Source organism: Pan troglodytes, chromosome 6, assembly GCF_028858775.2.
Source record: "Pan troglodytes isolate AG18354 chromosome 6, NHGRI_mPanTro3-v2.0_pri, whole genome shotgun sequence".
In the NCBI taxonomy this organism is placed as follows: Eukaryota; Metazoa; Chordata; class Mammalia; order Primates; family Hominidae; genus Pan; species Pan troglodytes.
In genome coordinates, this window is record NC_072404.2 from 96,946,056 (window position 1) to 96,969,979 (window position 23,924).

Below are 23,924 nucleotides of genomic sequence, written 5' to 3' on the forward strand. Positions count from 1 at the left end.
AATCTTTCTACCCCAGTTAGGTCTTCATATTGTCCCCAGATTTTATATTTGAAAGCAAAAGTATAATCATAGTGCTTCCATTGATAACCTTCAATGACAGTCCACTGCATAAAGGATAAAGATCAAGATCCATGATACATCATATTAGTTCTTTTGCAATCTTGCCACAATATACACATGAAAGAAAATATGTTTGAAGTACCAACTATGATTTACCAGATATTTCCTTTACCCCCACACCTATCTCCTCATTTCAGTAGCTAGAGCACTGTGCAGTCACTGTCTTCAGAGAGGGCTGCTGCTGCATTAAAAAAATTTATATATGTAATAAAAGCCAAGAAGAAACCTACACGATATATATATATATATAATGTTCCCAAAGCCTATGCCTTTGAGGGTTGGAGAGGAAACTGAGCATGACAGAATATTTTGTTTAAATTTCATGAGATTAAGCTCCACCCTTTAGACTGAAAAAATATTTTCCACATGCTGAGAAGAAAATAAGTAGTTGAGAATTGCTGACTACATAGGCACTGGAGGGTCCAGGTAAAAGAAGCCTGCCTCCTTCCACCTAAGCAGACCCTAGAGCAAGACCTCAGAAAAGGAAACATGTAGTGAGTTGAAGGGACGGCTTTAGAACAGCTTCCAAGAATCTCCTTGGACCTAGAGAGACACGGAAGGAACAGAATGACATCAAAGCTTCTAAGAGAGGAGGACGAGAGAGCTTGACGGAATGCCTGTGTAGATGATGATGCTGAACAACACTTGGCCTTCTCACTCATCTGAAACTATGTTGGCCTCCAAGACACACCCCAGGGAAAGGTGAGGGCTACCCCAAAATAACTGAGATTGGGTTTTTGCCACATTTACTGAAGAGGGACTCAAAATAGAAATTATGTTATACAAAATAAAAGTTATGATTTTTGCACACTTGGATTCTGGAATAATAGTTACATTTGCTACATCCCTTTCTAGCGTCAACTCACTTCACTCCCCGATCCCCATCTTCACCAGCTTTCCTCACTTCTGTGTAGCCCTGGCTGTAAGCACACCGAAGAGTTTACTGTTCCCTAACTATCCTATTTGCTTCCTTCAAGGCTTTATCCATTCTGCTTTCTCTAACTGGAATGCCCTTTATCAAAATTTTTCTCCTGGAATATACTCTTCCTCCATGAATAAACTAAAGTATTACATCATCTTACCCCTAGCAGGGTGACTCATCTTGCAATAGAACTCCGTAGTAATTGACAGATGATTCAACTTACTAAGTCATACAAAAATAGAAGTATGACTATTTATACCTATCTCCTCCTCCCACTCCCACTGGTGTGAGGTCATAGAAAACTGAACTATATCTAGTTTATCTTTATATATCCAGTGCCCAACCTGTTGTATCTGCTATAACTTAGCATATTCAAAAAATTTACGAGTGGTTTCACAGAGCTACTACACAAGCCAGACCATTTATCAAAATATTCCATCCAACCATTCTCCTACTTTGTATACAAGTGTCTCACATATTTTAAGATTAAAGAGAGATACATTAGACCTTTCTACCTGGCAAGAAAAGCCTTTTCTAAACCCAAGCAAGACTTTAAAGAATAAGACTGTACCATTTAGGGATTTTTTATTTGACCTAAATACTTCAGTACATTTAGTAACTTTAATAACTGAACACTTAACAACAGTATGAATAAAAAATATATAACATGGATACATTAGTATAGTCTTATCCTTTGATGATGCATTGATAATTCCCTAATTGGTAAACTGAAATTACATTGAAAAGGTGGTTTTCAAACTGTCTTCCACAGAGACTTCATGCCAGGCATCATTCCAGACACTGAAGATAAACCCAGAATGAGAGCCACTTTCTCTAATATCATCGGATTTCTGTTCAAGTAAGAAATCCTTTCACTTTTAGGCCTCAAACTTCAGGTGACAGGGTAACACTGCTGACCTATTTAGCACAGTTTTTCCCAGGAACTTCCGTTTTTTTTTTCATTTAGCTTTTCTACCCATTTAAGAAGCTCTAATAAACCAATAAACTACTCTTCTTGTGCAGAAAGCTCCATCAACCACAGGGAAGGGGAATTTGGATCTTTTGCCTAAATGATAAATCCCTATGGCATTGGCCCAAACTGAAGCCTGTGACTCAGTGTAGTTGGGCTTACTGCAGGTGACAGAGATGATTCCAGGAACTACAGTCTTTTTATGTGAGCTGTTTATATACCTCTGGCCTGAAGAGCTGTGCCTCTTGCCTGACCTTCCTGACACACTAAAAATCAAACTTACAGGGCAGCATCCAAGAGATTTAATAGACCAAGTGCTGGCATTTGCTTCCAATTTAGGCAGAGTGTGAAAACCACTAGCAGAGTGGAAAAGATACCAGACTAAAAAGTAGGATTCCTGGCCCAGGAATTCAGCTCTGTCAACCCACAAGCAATTCCATTATGGCCACATTAATTCAACCTCCTGGGCACGTATGTCTATAAATTATGGGTTCAGGCTAGATAACATCTAAGCCCCTTTTCACCTACAAAATTCTATTATTCAGTCTTTTATTTATTCATCCAATTTCTTAAGCACCTAGAATGGGTTAGGTACTGTCTGTATATTGATCTTTTTTTTTTTTTTTTTTGCTGTTTTTCTAATATATTGCAGAGATTACATTGTAACTAATTCTACTTTTTGGCTTGAAAACCCTTAACCAAAAATACTATTATACCATATATTATTATGGTCTTAGAAAACTGTACTATATTTTGTTTATCTTTATATATCCAGTGCCCAACCTGTTGTATCTGCTATAACTTAGCCTATTCAAAAAATTTGCAAATGGTTTCACAGAGCTATACATATACACACACACTATATATAAGTGTGTGTGTAAGTATATATTATATATAAAATATAATTATATGTAAGTATATATAGATACTTTTACACACATATATAATAGTATTAATCTCATGTGTATTTAAGAATTAAAAGAGTTACTGCATGTAAAGCTCTAAGAACAAGACCCAGCAAATAGTAAATGTTCAGTGAGGGTTGGCTTCAGTTATTGCTAACAGTTGAGTTCTTCCTCAAGGCTTGGGGCTCCCATTCTTTCTACTTTTCTCCATATTCTATCCCAGAGGATTTAACATCACATTCAACTTAAAGAAAGCCAAGTTGATAGTCCTGGTTTTTTTAGTTTTATTTTTAAATTTATTTAATTTTAATTTTAATTTATTTTTAATTTGGGTGGTACATAGTAGATGTATATATTTACAGGGTGTATGAGATATTTTGACATAGGCATACAATGGATAATAATCACATTAGGGTGAATGGGGTATCTATCACCTCAAAAATTTATCCTTTCTTTGTGTTACAAACAATCCAGTTATACCCTTTTAGTTATTTTTAAATGTGCAATAAATTGTTGTTGACTGTAGTCACCCTGTTGTGTGATCAAATACTAGATGATATTCATTCTAGCTAACTATATATTTTTGTATCCTTTAACCATCTCCACTTCTACCTCTGCCACCCCACTACACTTCCCGGCCTCTGGTAAATGTCATTCTACTATCTCTGTAAGTCCAATTGTTTTAATTTTTTAGCTCCCACAAATAAGTGAGAAATGTGAAGTTCGTCTTTCTGTGCCTGGCTTATTTCACTTAATATAATCTCCTCCGGTTCCATTTTTATTGTTGCAAATGACAGGATCTCATTTTTTTAAGGATGAATAGTACTCCATTGTGTGTATGTATCATAATTTCTTCATCCATTTACTTGCTGATGGACACTTAGGTTGCTCCCAAATCCTGGCTATTGTGAATAGTGATGCAAGAAACATGGGAGTGCAGGTTCGATATACTGGTTTCCTTTCTTTTGAGTATTTCCCCAGCAGAGGGATAACTGGATCATATGGTAGTTTAATTTTCCATTTTTTGAGGAACCCCCATACTGTTCTCCATCATGGTTGTACTAATTTACATTCTCAAAAATGTACAAGTTGTACAACAGTGTACAAGGGTTTTCTTTTCTCCACATCCTCGCCAGCATTTGTTATTGCCTATCTTTGGCTAAAAGCCATTTTAACTGGGGTGAAATGATATCGCATTGTAGTTTTGACTTGCATTTCTCTGGTGATCAATGATGTTGAGCATATTTTCATATACCTGTTTGCCATTTGTATAGCTTCTTTTGAGAAATGTCTATTCAGATCTTTTGCCCATTTGTTAATTGGAGATTTTTCCTATTGAGTTGTTTGAGTTCCTCATATATTCTGGTTATTAATCTGATGTCAGATGGATAGCTTGCAAATACTTTCTCCCATTTTGCAGGTTGTCTCTTCACTTTGCTGATTGTTTCCTCTGCAGTCCAGAAGGTTTTTAACTTGATGTGATCCATTTGTCCATTTTTGTTTTGGTTCCCTGTGCTTGTACGGGTATTACTCAAGAAATCTTTGCCCAATCTAATGTCCTAGAGAGTTTCTCCAGTGTCTTCTTTTAGTAGTTTCATAGTTTCAGGTCATAGATTTAAGTCTTTAATCCATATTGATTTTATTTTTGTATATGGTGAGAGAAAGGGATTTAGTTTCATTTTTATGCATATGGATATCCAGTTCTCCCACCACCATTTTTTGAAGAGACGGTCTTTTCCCCAATATACATTCTTAGAAACTTCGTCGAAAATGAGTTCACTGTAGATTTATGGATTTATGTCTGCATTCTCTATTCTGTTCCATTGGTCTATGTGTCTCTTTTCTTTGTACCATGGTGTTTTGGTTACTAGCTCTGTAGTATAATTTGAAGTCAGGTAATGTGATTTCTCCAGTTTTGTTCTTTTTGCTGAGGATAGCTTTGGCTATTCTGGTTTTTTCGTGGTTCCATGTAAATTTTAGGATTCTTTTTTCTATTTCTGTGAAGAATGTCACTGGTATTTTGATAGCGATTGCACTGTCTGTAGATTGCTTTGGTAGTATGGACATTTTAAAAATATCCATTCTTCCAATCAATGAACATGGAGTATCTTTCCATTTTTTGTGTCCTCTTCAATTTTTTACATCAATGTTTTACAGTTTTCATTGTAGAGATCTCTCATTTATTGAGTAAAAGTTATTCCTAGGTATTTATTTCATTTGTAGCAATAGTAAATGAGATTACTTTCTTGATTACCTTTTCAGATTGTTTGCTGTCACCATGTAGAAATGCTACTGATTGTTGTATGTTGATTTTGTATCTTGCAACTTAACTGAATTCATTTATCACTCCTAATAGTTATTTGTTGGAGTCTTTAGGTTTTTCCAAATATAAGATTGTATCATCTGCCAACAGGGATAATTTGACTTCTTCCTTTCCAATTCAGATGCCTTTTTTTTTCTTTCTCTTGTCTGATTGCCCTCGCTAGGACTTTGAGTATTATGCTGAATAACTAGTGAAAGTGAGCATCCTTGTCTTGTTCCAGATCAGTTTTTCCTCATTTGCTGTGATACTAGCTGTGGGTCTGTTGTATGTGGCTTTTATTTTGTTTATGAATGTTCCTTCTATACCCAGTTTTTATCATGAAGGGTGGTGAATTTTATCAAAGGCCTTTTCATCATCAACTGAAATTATCATATATTTTATATCCTTCATTCTATTGATATGACATATCACATTGATTAGTTTGCATACGATGAACAATCCTTGCATCCCTGGGATAAACCCCATTTGGTCTTGAATAATATTTTAATGTGTTTTTTTAATCCATTCAGCCACTCTATGTCTTTTGATTAGAGAATTTAGTCCATTTAGATTCAATGTTATTATTGATAAGTAAAGACTTACTCCTGCCATTTTGTTTGTTGTTTTTTGTGATCTTCTCTTCCTTCTTTCCTTCTTTCTTGTCTTCCTTTTAGTGAAGGTGATCTTCTCTGGTGGTATGTTTTAATGTCTTGCTTTTAATTTTTTATGTATCTGCTGTATGTTATTTTATTTGAGGTTACCATCAGGTGTGCCAATGATATCATATAACTCATTTTTAAACTGATGGCAACTTAATGCTGATTACATACACAAACAAGCAAAGGGAAAACTAATACAAACTCTACACTTTAACTTCAGCTCCCTACTTTTTATATGTGTATCTGTTTATATCTTATTAGACTGTGTCTTGAACAGTTATTGTAGTTATTATTTATGATAGGTTCATTTTTTAGCCTTTCTACTCAAGATATGAGTAAGTTATACACCACAATTACAGTGTTGTAATATTCTGTGTTTTTCTGAGTACTTATTATTACCAGTGAGTTTTGTACCTTCAGATGATTTCTTATTGTTCATTAACATCATTTTCTTTCTGATTAAAGAACTCCCTTTAGCATTTCTTGTCTAGACAGGTCTGGTGTTGAATAAATCCCTCAGCTTTTGTTCATCTGGGAAAGTATTTATTTCTCCTTCATGTTTGAAGGATATTTTCATTGGATATACTATTTTAGGATAAAAAGTGTTTTTCTTTCAGCACTTTAAATATGTCACGCTACTCTCTTCAGACCTGTAAAGTTTCCACTGAGAAGTCTGCTTCCAGACATGTTGGAGCTCCTTTGTATGTTATTTGTTCCTTTTCTCTTGCTCCTTTTAGGATCCTTTCTTTATCCTTGACTTTTGGGAATTTGATTGTTAAATATCTTGAGGTAGTCTTATTTGAGTTAAATATGCTTGGTGTTCCACAACATTCTCGTACTTGAATACTGGTATCTTTCTGTAGGCTTGGGAAATTCTGTGTTATTACCCTTTTAAATAAACTTTCTACTCTAATCTCTCTGTCTACCTCCTCTTTAAGGCCAATAACTCTTGGATTTACCCTTTTAAGGCTATTTTGTAGGTCTTGTGGGCATGCTTCATTCTTTTTTATTCTTTTTTCTTTTGTCTCCTCTGAGTGTGTGTATTTCAAATAGCCTGTCTTCAAGCTCACTAATTCTTCCTTCTGCTTGATCAATTTTGCTATTAAGAGACTGTGATTGATTCTTCAGTATGTGCTGCTGGTGAGGGAGGGGAAGAGTGGTGCAGGCAATTCAAGACTCTCTTTCCTACCTTCTTCAGTGCCTCTTTCCTTAATATGATGTTAAAACCAAATAGTGTGGTCGCTCACCTGGTTTTTAGTTCTTATGAAGGTGCTTTGTTTTGTGAATAGTTGTTCAATTTGGTGTTCCTGTAGGGATGGGGGAGGGGGGGATGATTTCTGGAGGCCTTTGTTTGGCTATCTTGTTCCACCTCCTCCTTACATTTTATCATTTTTTAACCTTTTAAGTTTTATTAGAGACAAACTCTCACTATCTTGCCCAGGCTAGCCTTGAACTTCTGACCTCAAGTGATCCTCCCACCTCAGCCTCTCCAATAGCTGGTACTGCAGGCACACACCACCACACCCAGCTTCTAGTCCTGTTCTTTATGCCAAGATTTAGTGTCATTTCTTCAACTGCCTGGATGTCATTTTACATGCACCCCACCTGCCGTCTTCACCACAACACATTTAAAACCACAATCGCCTTTATCTAGGATCATTTCCAGATAGTGGCCAGTCTCATTAGGAAGATGAGAATTCACAGAATACTACAGAAATTCATCAGTGATTAAGCTTTGTTTACAAAAAAAAAAAGCGATATGACAGAATCAGAGAGTTTCCTAGGCTCCAGTCATCAGAGATTTTAAGGCAAAGGCTACACATATTCTATAATTAAACCAGAGATAGATGGGAGTGGCTGTCAGGAAATCTGGTCCACAGTAAAACAGCAGAACAAAAGCTGATGTCTGTTAATTAAGGCAAAGTATTGGGACGAGAAAACTTACAAGGGTTCTATTGCAGCAACAGAGAAGGATCTGCTTACTGAAGAAGGTTTTAGAGCTGTCTAATTAGATCCTATGTTTATTGTAAAAACCCCCAGGCTTTCAAGAGCCTCCGCAAGTCCAAGTCCCCTTAAGCAAGGACTACTTCTCCAATAAGGAGGCTCTGGTATCTAGTCCACCCCCATGGAGAGATAATGAGGTTCTGCCTAGGGAAGGGCAAAAAGAATGATCTGACTGTATCTCGGGCCCCAAGAATTTAGTAGGCTGGTTCTCCCTCCACAGGCATGACAGAGCATGTTTGCCCTCATCTCTGGGACAAGCATCAAAACCTTTGATGCTATTCCCTGTTTTCCAGGCAGACTTGAGGGTATCTGGCAGTCTGAATCTGCAGACAAGCAGATTAGTGATAGTGTAGTAAGCGTCCTAAAGTGAAAATCACAGTAAAGATAGCATGCTGTCTTTGGAAAGGCGTGGAAGGATAGATAATGGTGAGGGGAGTGGAAATAAGGAGTGGCAGTGAGGGAAGGATATTAATCTTACTTATTTAATCTTTATTTTGAAATGGTTTCATCTGTTACACAGAATAGGTACACTTTGTGTAGGAGATAGATGCTGACCATATTTGGTTATCACCTCCTCTTGGAAGCCTCCCATGATTCCTCTATATGGAGTCAGGTGTCCTTTCTCTCTTTTTCCAATGAATTTTATTTATCTCTGTATTATATCACTAATCAAATTCGACTGTATTTATGGTTCACCCTTGTCCATCCCTCCCACTACACTAAGCTCCTCAAGAGTTGGGAATGATGAGGGCATGTACTGTGACTGGCACACAGAATGCTCTAATACAAATTAATTGATGGATTGACTGAAGATAACAACCCCTCACTCAATACCCTACTTCAGAGATCGGCAACCTTTTTCTATAAAGGGCCAGATAGTAAATATCTTAGGCTCTGCAGACCATACGGTTTGCACAACTACTCTACTGTGTCATTGTGGCATAGAAGCAGCCATAGGCTGCTTACATTCATAAAATGTAAATGAATAGGTGTAGCTACATTTCATTAAACTTTATTTACAGGTACTGAAATTTAAATTTCACATAATTTCCACGGGTCACAAAATATAATTTCTTCTTTTGATTTTTTTTCAATGATTTCAAAATGTAAAATCCATTCTTAGTTCACACCCTGTACAAAAAGAGGCAGCAGGCCAAATTAGCCCAGGGGTCATAGTTGGAGGATACCTACCTTCCCTGAAAGGCATGGCTGGTAACCAAGGAAATTCTACTTAAAGGGATGATTATTCACATCATATAATAGGTACTGAGTAACTTTGGGTATGTCCCAAACTTTCAACAACTATGAAAATTGAGGTAGTATCACAGAATTTTGTAAAGAAGAAATTATATAAGGAACCATATCATCATTGCAAGTTATGTAATTTCATTTGTGAGGAACATGAAAGCCTGTTGATAATAACAGTAACTAATATTTGTTGAGTACTTCTTATGACTAGACTTTGTTCTGTGATTCTTCAATGAATGAATCCACTTAAATATCACAACCATCCTGAGAAGTAGGTTCTATTGTTATCCAACTTAATAACTAAAGTATGAATAAATTCCCTAAACCTCAAAATTAAAAATTGGTAAGGGTGTGGTTTTTGAGCCAGGCAGTCCAACTCCAGAGTATGTTCGCTAACCACTAAATATACCACCTCTTAAGAGAATAACAAAAGTAAACTTTCAAATATTTCTCTAAGCTTTCTCTTTCCCGTTCTCGAGACTAGAAGAGTGAGCTGAATGAGAATGACTGGCAAGGACTGCAATGTGAATTACAACCTCACCTAGAAACTAGATATCTATGAAGATGGAAATCTAAATTACCAGCTGGCAAGCTGTGGTGATGTGGCCCCTGTTTAACCTAGGAGATTTTGATAGGCATACAGACACATGGGCCTATCCAGAAAGGAGCTAGTCTTCACAACTAGATCATCATCTGTTTGGGAACTCATGCATGCTATTAAGTAAGTGAGTTTACTGTGTGTCTTAGTCCATTTGGGATGATATAACAAAATACATAAACTGTATGTATTAACATACAAACAATAGAAATTTATTTCCCACAGTTCTGAAGGCTGGGAAGTCATTAAAAAGTGAGCAAGATCTGGATGGACAGAGATGTACCCATTAGGTCTGCTGAGCCACCAGAGAGTGATGAAGTATTTGATTCTTCCACTATGAAGCAGTAAGAGAGCTAACGCCACAGAATATTGGCCAATATAGCAAGTATAGGAACTAATGAATTCAGAAAGCATTGAGGACTTCCTCTGGTGAATGGTGTAAAAGAAAGGTACCAGTTCAGAGGTGGTGCAGCATCTTTCTGCAGGTCCCTTTGAATGCCGTGAAAGGATGTAATAAAGCATAAGAATTTTACATAGCTCAAACATACAAAAATTTTTCTGGCCCAGCTCATTACCTGCATCCACAGAATTGAAGTAGTTCTATCTCAGGGTAAACAATGTACTTTTTAGGATCACGAAGTGGTTCTGAGGACCCACTGACAAATATCAAAAGATCCGTATATACCCGAGATTGGTATGAATATTCATGTGCATGTTTCTGGGGAAGCAATTCATTGCATTCATCAGAAATTTGAAAGTTCAAAAGTTGAAAGGTCCTTGTAAGCTAAGTGGTATCACTACATTTTCAAGTATGTTCTCAAACAGGCATTTTCAACATTTGACCACCTGAGTGCAAACTGGATTGTAAGTTTTTGAGTAGCTCAGTTTAAATCAATCTAGGCTTGACCAGAGGTAACCTAGGAAACTCAGAGATATCAACCCATTCCTCCCCAATCGAGAAAGAGAGAGAGAGAGACAGAGAGAGAGGAAAGAATATGTATGTTACACCCAGATTATTTCTGTAGTCTATTCACTTTCCCACTTTCCTTGAGAGCTGTGTTACATCTGTTTTCTCTGTCTCTATCAGCCAATTCTCCTGCTTCCCACTTCATTGAGAAAACTAAAGTTATCAGGAGAAAAATTCCACAGATTCTCACCTTCTCATCTACCCACCACTGGGTACTGACACTCAAATTCACTTTTCCCACCTGTTACTGTTTTCCTCCTCAGCACTGGATTCCATTCTTTCTCAAGGATATCACTCAGCAAATCTCTTCCATCTTTCATTCAAACATCACTTTCTCCTTTCTTTTGGATCATTTCCATTAACACACAAAACAAGCTACAAGCTATTATTTATCCTATCCTAAAATACCCCCCCACACACACACACAATTTTGCCCCACTTTTCCATTCCTGCATCTACTTCCAGAAAGCCCAACATATAACAATGTCCAAAACTAAATTTCTGGGATTTATTGCTCAAATCCACTCTCCTTCTCCATCTCTCATTTCTGTTGATAGTAACTGCATCCTCCCAGTTTCTAGGGCTAAAAACTTTAGAATCATCCCCGACTTTTCGTCTTACACCCATGTTCAATCTGTTAGGAAATCTCACAACAGATTCCTACTTATCATTCAAGGTTCTAATTAAGTTCCTATATTTCTTCTTGAAGCTTTCCAGAATATTTCTGACTTCACAGGGCTCTCTCTTTTTCTACATATCTCTGCTGGCACTTCAGTTGTGTGTTGTAATGCTTGTAAATATTATCTTTTCTAACTCACTACAAATATGAATTATAACTCAGACTGTCTGCCTCCTACAGGACTAAACACACTAATGTGTATTTAGTAAAGAATCCATAAACATCACTCTAAGTGCTTGTTTTTGCTGCAAGTTTCCAATAAAATTGGTACACAAACAATACTTACTTCTATTAGTGATGTTTGACATCAGATCTTCTAAATTTCCTGCATTTGCAAAGATATCTGTCATTTCTCCAAACACCAGCATCATGAGAGGAAGTCCAGCCCCATGGATGATGGCAGCCAAAGTTCCCACCACCATATACAACTTGTCAAGCCAATTTGAATAGCGAAACTAAAAAGAGAGAAAAAAGAATAGCAGAGGAAAAATTAGTACAGTTTCATGGAAGATTTGCTTTTCCTTCAAAATATATCCAAAATCCAAACATTTTTCAGACTACTACTGATACCACCCTAGTCCAAGACACCCTCTACCTTTGCTAAATTATTGCAATAGTCTAATTAGAAATGGACATTTGATTCTTCCATTGAGTTCTGGCCTAATTCTTCATATTGGACTTGGTCTGTCTTCTTATATGAAGTCTAATGAGAAGGATGGGACATTCTGGGAAACTGTAAAAGTATTTAATGGTACTATAATATAGTATTTGTTGCTCTAGTTTCTAAGAATAGAAGCCACTTATCATCTCATGGGCAAAAACTTGAATGCCAAAGGCCCCTCTGAGGATACCATGGAGGAAACGTTGTGTTGCTTTAAGAAAGTGGTTTGGGTTAAAGACCTGCCACACAATGGAACTGATATAAAGGTAAAATGATTTGAAGATAATTAGGCCTCAAGAATGAGCAGAAAAAAGAAAGGAATGAGTCTGATGCATGCTTGTCAAGGAACATTTTTTCTGAGAAGACAGAATATGGCAATAATGAATGACCTACATTGGAGATCTGCATAATCTCTTTAAATGTAGGCAGGTCACAGGAAGGAAAGAAAAGCTTCTCTGAACCCAAAAAGTTACAGGAAAAGGACACAGTTAAGAGGAATGGGCTCAGGGCCCCCTTGGGAAGTGATTAATACTGCTTCCCTATAACTCAAGGAACTAGCTAAGGATTGAAAGAAAACCAAAGGGAAAAAAAAACAGAAATGGGGTAAAGCCAGCTGTGGGTGTCTATGGATAAATCCCAGGGCAGAAGGTTAACATGTGGATGCAAGGTGTAGCTGTAGGCAACAGGTTTGTAATGCAGGGAGAAAACTGGGTAAAAAAATCATAGGCCTAGGCAGGAAATATAAACCAAAACAAAGATTAGGCAGCAAAAAAGACATAGCCACAGACAGCAAGATTTTAGAACTTACTTATACTTCACAAGGGGATAGAAACCAATCCTAGAGTTAGCTTACATGAATCTTACAGTAGCAACTGGGGGATTTGGTACTGGACTGCCGAGTGGAGAAATAAAGAATGGTTATTACCAGTAATGAATGGCAGTCCATAAAGCAGGAGATAAAAAGTAAAGCCTAATTATGAAATAATTAATGAAAATTAAGATATGGTGTGTAAAAAAGGGTATCTAATAGATACTTAAGTATTTGCATTTACCCTTTTTCTAGCTCTTAAAAGTGTTATCAAATGAGCTTAAGTTTGGGTTCATGGCATAACTTTCCATGTTATTTATGGGTTGATGATCTAAAAACATCATCATATTTACAGATTAAAACATTAATGGGACAACACGTTTTGGCATATTTTTTCATATTTCATTGAAACACTGGCTAAATTTTGCACTACGTACTTTGTCTTCGATAAGAATTCATCTGCTTCCTTAAACAAAAATGAAAGGGAAGAGGTCTTCTTTTAGAGATTATATTAAAGTAGATAAAATATCAAACTCCTTAGTACAGGAAGAGAAGATAGTTGATATGAAAAAATTTCTCCCATCACCACCAATACAGGACATTTTACCTCCAGAACTGTCACTGGCCATAATAAAAATAAGTGGATCATGAAAGTAGACATTTACTGAATGCCTATTCAATGACAGATAAAATCCAGAGATAAATGCCAAAGATATAACTCTGCCTTCAGAGAGATTAAAGAAAAATGTGTATGCAATACATGCTCTGCATGCTTTGACAGCACAGTGTATAGAATAGACATAAAACTGAGTCAATCATCATTCCCTCCTTTGTGAAAAGGCTTCATATGATAAAAGAGGTGATGCTTCCTTCCAGCTTTGAAAGTTTACCAAGTGTAGCTGGGTGCGGTGGCTCACACCTGTAATCCCAGCACTTTGGGAGGCCAAGGCGGGCAGATCACGAGGTCAGGAGATCAATACCATCCTGGCTAACACAGTGAAACCCCGTCTCTATTAAAAATACAAAAAAAGAAATTAGCCGGATGTGGTGGCAGGCTCCTGTAATCCCAGCTACTCGGGAGGCTGAGGCAGGAGAATGGTGTGAACCTGGGAGGCGGAGCTTGCAGTGAGCCGAGATCGCACCACTGCACTCCAGCCTGGGCGACAGAGTGAGACTCTGTCTCAAAAAAAAAAAAAAAAAAAAGGCATTTAAGCCAAAAAGAAAAGTAAACTGAGACAGAAAAGAGCACAATGTGCTTAAAAAAGACTGGGGACCCTCAAGTTTGGGGTGTAAAGTGTGGAAACAGAAATAGCTGACTGATCAAAAGACACCCCTCACTGAGCTGGGAAAATTGGAATTACATCTCTTAATCTTAGACTAGAAGGAAGGAGATTAAAGTGAGTACTAATTTTCCAGGAATAAAGACAGAAAATTGAAAGAGTTCAGAACCTCATATTTCCTTTTGTTTTTTTTATTATTTTTTATTTGTTTATTTTAACTTTTAAGTTCATGGGTACAAATACAGGTTTGTTACATACGTAAACTTGTTTCATGGGGGGTTGTTGTACAGATTATTTCATCACCCAGCTATTAAGCCTAGTACTCGTTAGTTATTTTTCCTGATCCTCTCCCTCCTCCCACACTCCACCCTCCGAAAGGACCCAGTGTGTGTTGTTCCCCTCTAGGTGTCCATGTGTTCTCATCATTTAGCTCCCACTTTTAAGTGAGAACATGTGGTGTTTGGTTTTCTGTTCCTGTATTAGTTTGCTAAGGATAATGGCCTCCAGCTCCAGCCATGCCCTGCAAAGGACGTGATCTCGTTTCTTTTTATGGCTGCATGGTGTTCAATGCTCTATGTGTACCACATTTTCTTTATCCAGTCTATAATTGATGGCCATTTAGGTTGATTCCATGTCTTTGCTATTGTGAATAGTGCTGCAATGAACATACAATGCATGTGTCTTTATAATACAATGATTTATATTCCTTTGGGTATACACCCAGTAATAGGTCAAATGGTATTTCTGTCTTTAGGTCTTTGAGGAATCACCACACTGTCTTCCACAATGGCTGAACAGTGTATAAATGTTCCTTTTTTTCCACAACCTTGCCAGCATCTGTTATTTTTTTACTTTGTAATAATAGCCATTCTGACTGGTGTTAAATGGTTTCTCACAGTGGTTTTGATTTGCATTTCTCTAATGATCAGTGATGTTGAGCTTTTTTAATATAATTGTTGGCCACATGTCTTTTAAGAAGTCTCTATTCATGTCCTTTGCCCATCTTTTTATTGGGTTGTTTGTTTTTTCTTTGTAAATTTGTTTAGGTTCCTTATAGATGCTAGAACCTCATATTTCTTAATGACATGAAGCAAGATTGATTTCTAGAGAGAAGGGGGTGAGAAGATTTGAAGAAAGTGGTAACATAATGCTGAGTAGGACAAAAGCCTCAGTCAAATGCCCTCGCTCTGTAGTTTATTAGGAAGGAGACTTTAGGGGAAAAAAATCTTAACAACCTTGAGTCTCAGTTTCTGAATTTACAAAATGAGGAAAATATTCATACATACAGAAAACCTTACATAGCTGTTATGAGGGTAAAAATGAGAATACAAGAAACTTATTGAGCATACAATATGCAAATATATGATATAAGCAGATAATGTTACTGGTTTTGAAAATACAATAATTAACAAGACTTTTCACTCTCATAAAGTCAAAAAGCAGGCAGACTAAAAAACGTTGTAACCAGGTGAAATGTAAAATAGAAGTATAAACTAATTGTAATTGGAGCTTTTAAAAGAGGAAATGCGCTGGGCATGATGGCTCACATCTGTAATCCCAACACTTTGGGAGGCTGAGGGCAGGAGGATCGCTTGAGCCCAGGAGTTTGGTACAGCCTGGGCAACATAGGAGACCCTCTCTCTACAAAAAAATTTAAAAATTGTTTGGGTGTGATGGCATGTGCCTGGGGTCCTAGCTACTCCAGAGGCTGGGGTGGGAGGATCACTTAAGCCTGGGTGGTTGAACCTGCAGTGAGCTGTGATCATGCCACTGTACTCCAGCCTGGGTGACAGAGTTAAGACCTAAAAAAAGAAAGAGAGAGAGAGAGAGAGGAGAGAGAGAGAGAGAGAGGGATAGAGAAAGAAAGAAAGAAAGAAAGAAAGAAAGAAAGAAAGAAAGAAAGAGAAAGAAAGTTTGATTAGATGCTAAAAGGAAAGAGAGAGAAGGTGAACCAGAACCACATAAAAGGCATGTTGATCAGTGCCTAATGCCAAAGACTGGGCTTCCCAGGGCAAAGAAGTAGAAGGTACTGACAGGAGAGAGGTTTAGGTAACATTCACCAGATTAGATGGCAAACATGACTTGGATTTGAGAGAGAATTAATTCATTCATTTATTCATTTAACATTCAAGGGATATGTGAATATTTTAAAATATCTTTCAAATATTTGAAAGAACCTAATAAGGTCAGGCTTGGTTCTAGGTACTGGTAACAACAGTGAGTAAGAAAAGCTACCTATCCTCACAAAGCATACACTCTAGTGCATACACTAAAAGGGGGAATAGATGTATTCAACATTCATTCAATATTTAAGTTCCTATGAAAGTTCCAGGCACCATTCTAGGGCATTTGGGTTATAGTAGAGAACAAAATATACAAAAAATCTCCTGCCTCCACGGAGCCTACCTTCAGAGAGAAGACAAACACATAAAAAAGAAATCAGACAGTGATAAATATTCAGGAGAAAAGCCATACATGGTATGACACAGAGACAGGCAGGGTCACCTGGTTTAGATTGGCTGGTCAGAGAATGTCTTTCTCAGGAGGTAACATCCATGATGAGACTTCAGTGACAGGAAGGATACAGTTCATCCTGTGATGATCTGGGGACAGTGCATTCCAGGCAGGAAGAGCCAATGCAAAGATACTTAGGTAAAAACCAGCTTGCTGTATCCCAAGGACCAAATAGAATGAACACTGTGGCAAGAGCAGAGTGAGAGGGAATGTTTGTCTGCAGTAAAGTCAGAAATAACAGAGGTCAGATATGTAGGGCATTTTGTGATGACAGGAAGGAGTCTGGGTTTTACACTGAACTTCCTGTGTAAGCAGAAAGGAAAGCATTTAATGGTTTTAAGGTAGGGATCAAGGTGATATGATGTGGCTGCTATGGGTAAATTTTTAGAAGAGCAAAAAGGAAGGAGGGATACTAGGAGATGAAAGAGCAGTTGAGAGAGTAAAGTCTTGACCGGGTGTGGTAGACAGAATAATTCTCCCCCCACAGCCTGTCCAAATCCTAATCCCAGGAACCTGTGAATATATTTCTTTACATGATAAAAGGGACTTTGCAGATTTAAAAGATCTCCAGATAGGGGATTACCCTGGATTATCTAGGAGAGCAAATGTAATTACAAGGGTGCTTATAAGAGGGAGGAGGGGCCTGGAGTCAGTAGGAGATGTGATGATTGAAGTAAGAGGTTGGAGTGATGCAAGGAAGGGCCTGTGAGTCTAGAAATGCAAGTGTCCTCTAGAAGCTGAAAAAGGGAAGGAAACAGAGCCTCCAGAAGAAATGCAATTCTGCTGATACCTTGACTTTAGCCCAGTAAAACTTCGATTCCAGAACAGTAAGGTAATAAACTTGTGTTGTTTTAAGCCACTAAGTGAGTGCTATTTTCCTACAGCAGCAATAGGAAATGAATACACAATGTCAAAAGAGGGATGATAAAGAGGCAGGGCAGAGCTGGAAGGAATCACAGGTTGTGGTCAAAGACTGATATACGTGTGTGTGTGTTTATACCTTCATAGAGGAAAGCTCACCCAGACAATAAGCCCAAGATCCTGTCCACACGTGCAATTTACTAAGGTACTCATGTAATTTATGGGGCGTCGTTGTTGGAACTGAAGAAGTCAGAGAATGTTGAGACTTATTTGTAAGGTCACCAAAATACTCAGAAGAATAACAGGAACATAAGGTGAATGAAGTAGAAGCAATCAAATGCCAAAGTCCTTAAGGAATGGGGGTATAATTCGAGGATACCACCGAAAATAGATAGAAGATAGTATAATTATGTAGAATGAAACTCAAATGACAAAGGAGTTTGCATGAGAATACAAGAAATTTGAAAATGGCTTTGTGGAACTATAGGAATGTCCACATCATCTCCGACTCCTGTGATAAGGGGTTGAGGAACTTAACTTTACAGGCGAGGGCAGCACAAGAAAAAGCCAAAGAGCTGGAGGAAAATCAGCAAACTGTGACATAACAGAAGCAAATACAAAAAATATAGGAGAAAGTCTAAGTGCTGCTGAGAGATCAAGATAGAATTTTAAAATGTCCACTGGATGTAGAGAGAGACAGGAACAGGAGCCAAACTTCAATAGGTTGAGAACTAAGTCAATGGTGAAATCAAGACAGAACGCAAAGGCCACTTTTGTGTGTGAAGGGAGCTGGCAGGGGTGGCTCCATGAAGGGCATCAGTGCCTTGATGTGTCAATGCCAATGGGACAGATCCAGTTGAGAGGGAAAGATGGAAGATACAGAAGAGAATGAGTGGTAATAATGATGTAAGGTCCCTGAGAAGGCAGAGGAGATAGGAGCCAAAGTATGAATGATTAGTCTTAAGACTAAAACTCTGTCATAACTGGAAAGAAGGAGGAGGAAACAGATTCAGACACAGGTAGGTTTTTATGATTATTTCAGCTGTGAAGCTCAAGGAGTGATTATCCATATAACCATAAAAGTCACCCAAGTTGGCTGGAGCACCAAAGTGGAAAGGGAGGATACTGAGCCAGGTGGCGTAGTCTTTGATGATGAGATGGTCATAAGATCAAAAGATAGCAGCAATAAAGAACTCTTCAATTCCAGAGAAATAACAGTTTAACCAATCATAAATGATTACAGTTGTTAAAAGCAACTGGGCATATCTGAGTCTACCCTGCTTAGTAGCTATGTGACCCTGTGATTTTGAATGCATTACTTAACTTCTCTAAGTCAATTTCTTCATCTGGAACACAAGAATAACACAAGTTCCTAAATTGCAGGTACTTATGTCCCTATATGAAGATTATGTCACACAATAAACATAGGGTATTTAACAAATGCCTGGTACAAGGGAAACACTTAACATTGTTAGGTATTATCTATTTAGAAAAAAATTAATGTTTCCATAAGACACACATAATAGAAAGCTCAGAGTTCAATCTACAGTGCACAATTCTTGCAAGAATATATAATCTTTTTTTTTTTTGAGACAGTGTCTCACTCTGTCACCCAGGCTAGAGTGCAGTGGCACAATCTTGGCTCACTGCATCTCCACCTCCTGGGTTCAAGTGATCCTCCCACCTCAGCCTCCCGAGTAGCTGAGACTACAGGCATGTGCCACCATGCCCAGCTAATTTTTGTACTTTTCACATAAACAGGGTTTTGTCATGTTGCCCAGGCTGGTCTTGAACTTCAGGGCTCAAGTGATCTGCCCACCTTAGCCTTCCAAAGTTCTGGGATTACAGGCGTGAGCCACAGCACCTGACCAAGAGTGTATAATCTCTAAGAAGTTCATTTTGTGTAGAAATTACAGCCCAGCTCTATGTGTCACATTTCCTCACTTGCTTTAGATTTTATTCTACTTTTGTGTTTCTGTAAATGTTGAAACAAGGTCTGATATAAATTTAAAAGGCTAGTATAGAATTTTGAATCTATTCCTTACTTCATCACTTTTTTAAGATTGCTAAAAAATCTCATAGTGGAAATAAATTAACAGACATTGTGTGCAGACAAGAGCTAACACAGCAGCTCTGAGGCTGCCATGTTTAGAAAGGCCTGTATACAAAGGTTGGCCCTTGGCTGGAACTTGGATTTGGGGAGGATTACCACCATTCTAACTGATAAGTATGGCCAAACTATCTGTACAAACAATATGATTCTTCATTCTGCAGTTCTGCCTTCCTTCTATGAGTCTGAAATTTTGGTGCATGCTGGGTAGGTGCCTACATGATCAGTTCCTAATAAAATCCTTGGGCACTGAGTCTCTAATGAGCTTCTCTGATAAACAGCATTCTACAAGTGCTGTCTTAACTCATTGCTTGGGGAAATTCAGTGTGCCCTGTGACTCCATTAGGAGAGAACTCTAGGAGCTTGCACCTGGTTTCTTCTGGACTTCTCCCCACTCGCCTTTTGCCATGGCTGATTTTGCCTTGTATCCTTTTGTTGTAATAAACCTTAGCCATAAATCCTCTGGGTCCTCCTAGTGTGAATCACTGAAGCTGGGCTTCTTGGAAACCCTGAACACACAATGTTTTTTGTCTTCACTGAAAACTATTATTAATAAGCAATGCCAGTGACATCACCAATATATTGTTAAACTTTTATTATGTTCTTGTGTTTATAAGTTTTATATTGAAGTTACATTCAATGTTTTCTATGTTGACTTTTCAGGAAAAAGATGTGAGGAAAATCTATCTAAGTAGTAGAGTACTTCATCAAGAGGCTTAGAATATATTCTCTCTATCCTGGCCCCATTGTACATCCTCAGACAAGTGAACATGTCTGGCTCCAGTTTCTTCATGTGTAAAATTGGAATAATAATAATATCTTTCTCAAAAGGAGTTGTAAGGATTAAATGAGATTAAATATGAAATACTTAGGACAATGCTTGGCACATAGTGCTTTATGTGTGCTATTACTACTACCTTATATTAAAGCTCCATATTTTTATTCTTTTGTGCCTTAAAATGAATTATTGATAACATTGCCTCTATATAGTAGGTCTGTTAAATTTTCTAAAATATAAGACTCCTAAGGTTTAAAAAAATTTAACTACAAATAATAAAAACTGAAAGTCTTAAAGTGACAGCACTGAAATCCTGGGGATAAATACAACTTTAACCTAAACGCTTCTTTCCATACAAGAAAGTAACAATGAAAACTGTCACTTGGTTACTCAAGTAGTCTAAGAATGACTCAAGTACATAGTCTCATCTCACCAAAATTCCAAAGGGCGTAGAGATAGAATAAAAGCAGGAGTCATGGCAAGAGCAATGGTAGCACAGAAGATCACATAAGGGAACCATAGAGTCCTCAGTGTAAAAGTCACATGACTGTTTTTTCCCTACCTACAACTATTTTTATAGTCAATTTATTAAAATCCATTTTGCAAGACAATCTATCCACTCCCTTACCTTAAAAAAATTGCTGTGTTATGACTGAATTATAAAGCATGTGCTGTTAGACTTAATTGGTTTAGTAGTCTTCCAGGTTCTAATCTCTGGAATCTTTCACCTAACAGTTCACCTAAATTTGTACTCTTAGAAAAAAGGAAGTAAGAATCCAGGTAAATAAGAGGTCATTAACTAGGCGGAGGTTGCAGTGAGCCAAGATCACAGCACTGAGGTCATCAACCAACCACACGTATATGATACATGTCTGATTCCAAGTGTGATTAAAGAAAAGCTTCTAAAAAACCACTGTGCAATCAGAAAATGAAATAAAGAGTTACAATAAGGTTTTCGAATTCTAGATTTTCATCTATTTAACACAGGGGAATAATGGCATATGACATATTTGAAATCATAGTAATAAATAATCCATTGCTACCTTTTATTGTTAGTAATGGATTTTGAACTAAAATTTGCAATGGACTAACCTAAATGACCTAAAATTTGCATAGTAATAAATAATCCATTGCTAACTTTTATTGATAGCAACGGACTTTGACCTAAAAAACCTGCCAAATTTCAGAGCCATTAAAGACAGCATTCTATGTGATTGGTTTCCTCTATGCAGATGGGAGAGGTGTTTGTATAGGTAATGGATCACTGGCAACATAATTCATTAGAAGAATTGAAATCTAAGTCAGGAATGGTGGCTGTAGATTAGTAATATAGATAGCAAGTTATGATCAGCATTCTCCTGAAAATAAGCTAAATCAAACCAATTTATTTTGCATCTCCATTAACATACCCTATACAAAAATCTTACATCAGATGAAATATCTCTTTTCCATGTAAGGAGATGTCAAATTTCCAAAGTATTTTGAATAGTTAATAAATTCAAAACTCACCATTGAAAATACACTGACAGTTGGTTTCTTTTCCTTCTTATCTTTTTCACTGCAAAACAGCAATGGAATTACATAAAACTTTAAAAATTACATATTTTTTAAATTACCCAAATTAACATAGAATGTATATTTAATGACAAATAGGAAGAAGAAATATGTCTATATTATACAGTTAAAAAACAGGATAATAATAGTATGACCCCATTTATAATGTTTAAATATGTTTACATATATCTTAGAAATCTACATACGTGGTTATCACTGAGTGCTGGAATCTCTCTAAAAATATTTTCTTCCTTGTGCCTTTGATATTTCCTGATTTGCTATGATGAATACATATATACACCCTTTGCAATTAGAAAAATATACATACTGAAAAGAGTTCCCTGTTTTTATTCTAATTAGAAAATCATTCATGCTTCCCCTTAATTATGAATCCCCTTAATTGTCATTTGATTAATGATGGCAGTAGACATTTTATCCATCTACTACCCAGATATTATTCTTAATCATTCCCTTTCTAGTGAAGAGAAGTGGCAATTAGATGCTGGGCATAACTAGCCTCAGAAGAAAATTAAATTACTCTTTATGAGCAAATCTAATTGTGAAAAAAATGTCTGGAGTCCTAAATGGACCATTATGAAATAAATGCACGCTAGAAAGCTATGGTCAGAAATGATGTTCTATAAATTGTCAAAAAGTTCTCCTCAGGCATAAGGTCAACTATTATTTTGAGCCCAGATACAAATGAATCTAACTCTGTAGCCCATTTTCTACTCTGTGTAACTGCCACCTAGGATGTGAAAGCAAACCAACCATAACAAATCTGCCTCATCTGTATTTTTGTAGGTATACAAGAAAAACTATTTTAGAAAAGATTTGTGTTATTTTTTACACGGTTTTTAAGTTCATAAGGTAAATTCATCTTTGTCTTTGTTCTTTACACTAAGTGAGGTCAAAAGAGGTGAGGAGACTTCTAAAGAAAAAAATCCAGAGTTTACCCATTTGGCTTTGGAGTAATGTTAGACAGACATAAAATACACAAACACAACTCTTCAGGTTTGGTCCCACCCAATTCCCAGTAAAGGCATGGTTTCAGTATCCCTGGAACCAGGATGAAAGGAGAAAAATAGCCATAAATAGTTGAGTTTTAGCTCTAAGCCTTTTATTTATTTTTTTGTTCTCTAAAACAGCTGCTACTCTGGAGAAGTTATAATGTTCCAGGCACTGGCTAAGTAAGCACTTCCCACACACAATTCATAAACAATTCTATGAGGAAGACATATTTTTGTTCTTTTAGAGACGTAGAAGAGTGAGAAGAGTTAACTTGTCCAAGGTCCACAGCTATAACTAAGCCAATATTTAAATGCCAAGTCTGTTCCCTGACCACCAAACTATAAGGTGCAACCTCAGATTTCTGAGATACTGCATCACATTAAAATGCACTTTCACACAAACTCTCACCCCTACTAGATAACTTACTTATCCCCATTAGCACAAAAAACAGTGCTTAGAAAGACAAGTCATTCATCAAACATCATTTTAATAAAGAATCTTTGCTAATAGTCATATTCCAAATAGGACTATTATCCCAGCATTATCTATTACCAAAGCCATATGCTTCTTTACAATCCCATGTTAAAATAGATTTAAATCAATGGCAATGAACACAATTTAATAAGAACTACTTTAAAATATAATCTCTAATTTGAAAAAAAAAGTCTATAGGCCATGATAGAACCAATAATAGAAATATGTGAAAGATCATACAATTTTATTTACTGTTTCTCTTCACATACCCTCAATATTTCTTAGTTAAATCTACCTAAATGTTTGTATCATAAGTACATAATTCTTTAAGCTATCAAGTTTTCAAAAATACAAAGTTAAAAACAAAAAGTGGAATACCTACCCTCCACTCTATGGAGTCTTTTTCATGGTTTATATGAACATTTTTGTTACAAAAATTTTCAATCGCAATGACATGTTCTCCTACCATTATCACATCTAAGAAAAGTGATTACAATTC

The 23,924-nt window shown here is 36.9% G+C and overlaps 1 protein-coding gene across 6 annotated transcripts in view; it reads right to left on the reverse strand.

The window, feature by feature from the left end:
• ABCB1 (ATP binding cassette subfamily B member 1) overlaps positions 1 to 23,924 on the reverse strand; it is a 98,956-nt gene that overhangs the window by 69,756 nt on the left and 5,276 nt on the right. For 4 of the 6 annotated variants that reach the window (XR_010158572.1, XM_009453497.5, XM_063814647.1 and 1 more), the window contains exons 4-5: positions 21,896 to 21,944; positions 11,661 to 11,829 (exon numbers count right to left, since the gene is read on the reverse strand). Coding sequence is in view for 4 of the 6 variants with exons in the window: in XM_009453497.5 (XP_009451772.3) it covers positions 11,661 to 11,829; positions 21,896 to 21,944 (218 nt within the window). In the remaining 2 variants the exon portion in view is untranslated. The remainder of the gene's footprint in view (positions 1 to 11,660; positions 11,830 to 21,895; positions 21,945 to 23,924) is intronic. The other 2 variants (XM_063814645.1, XM_063814646.1) reach the window with 1 other exon arrangement.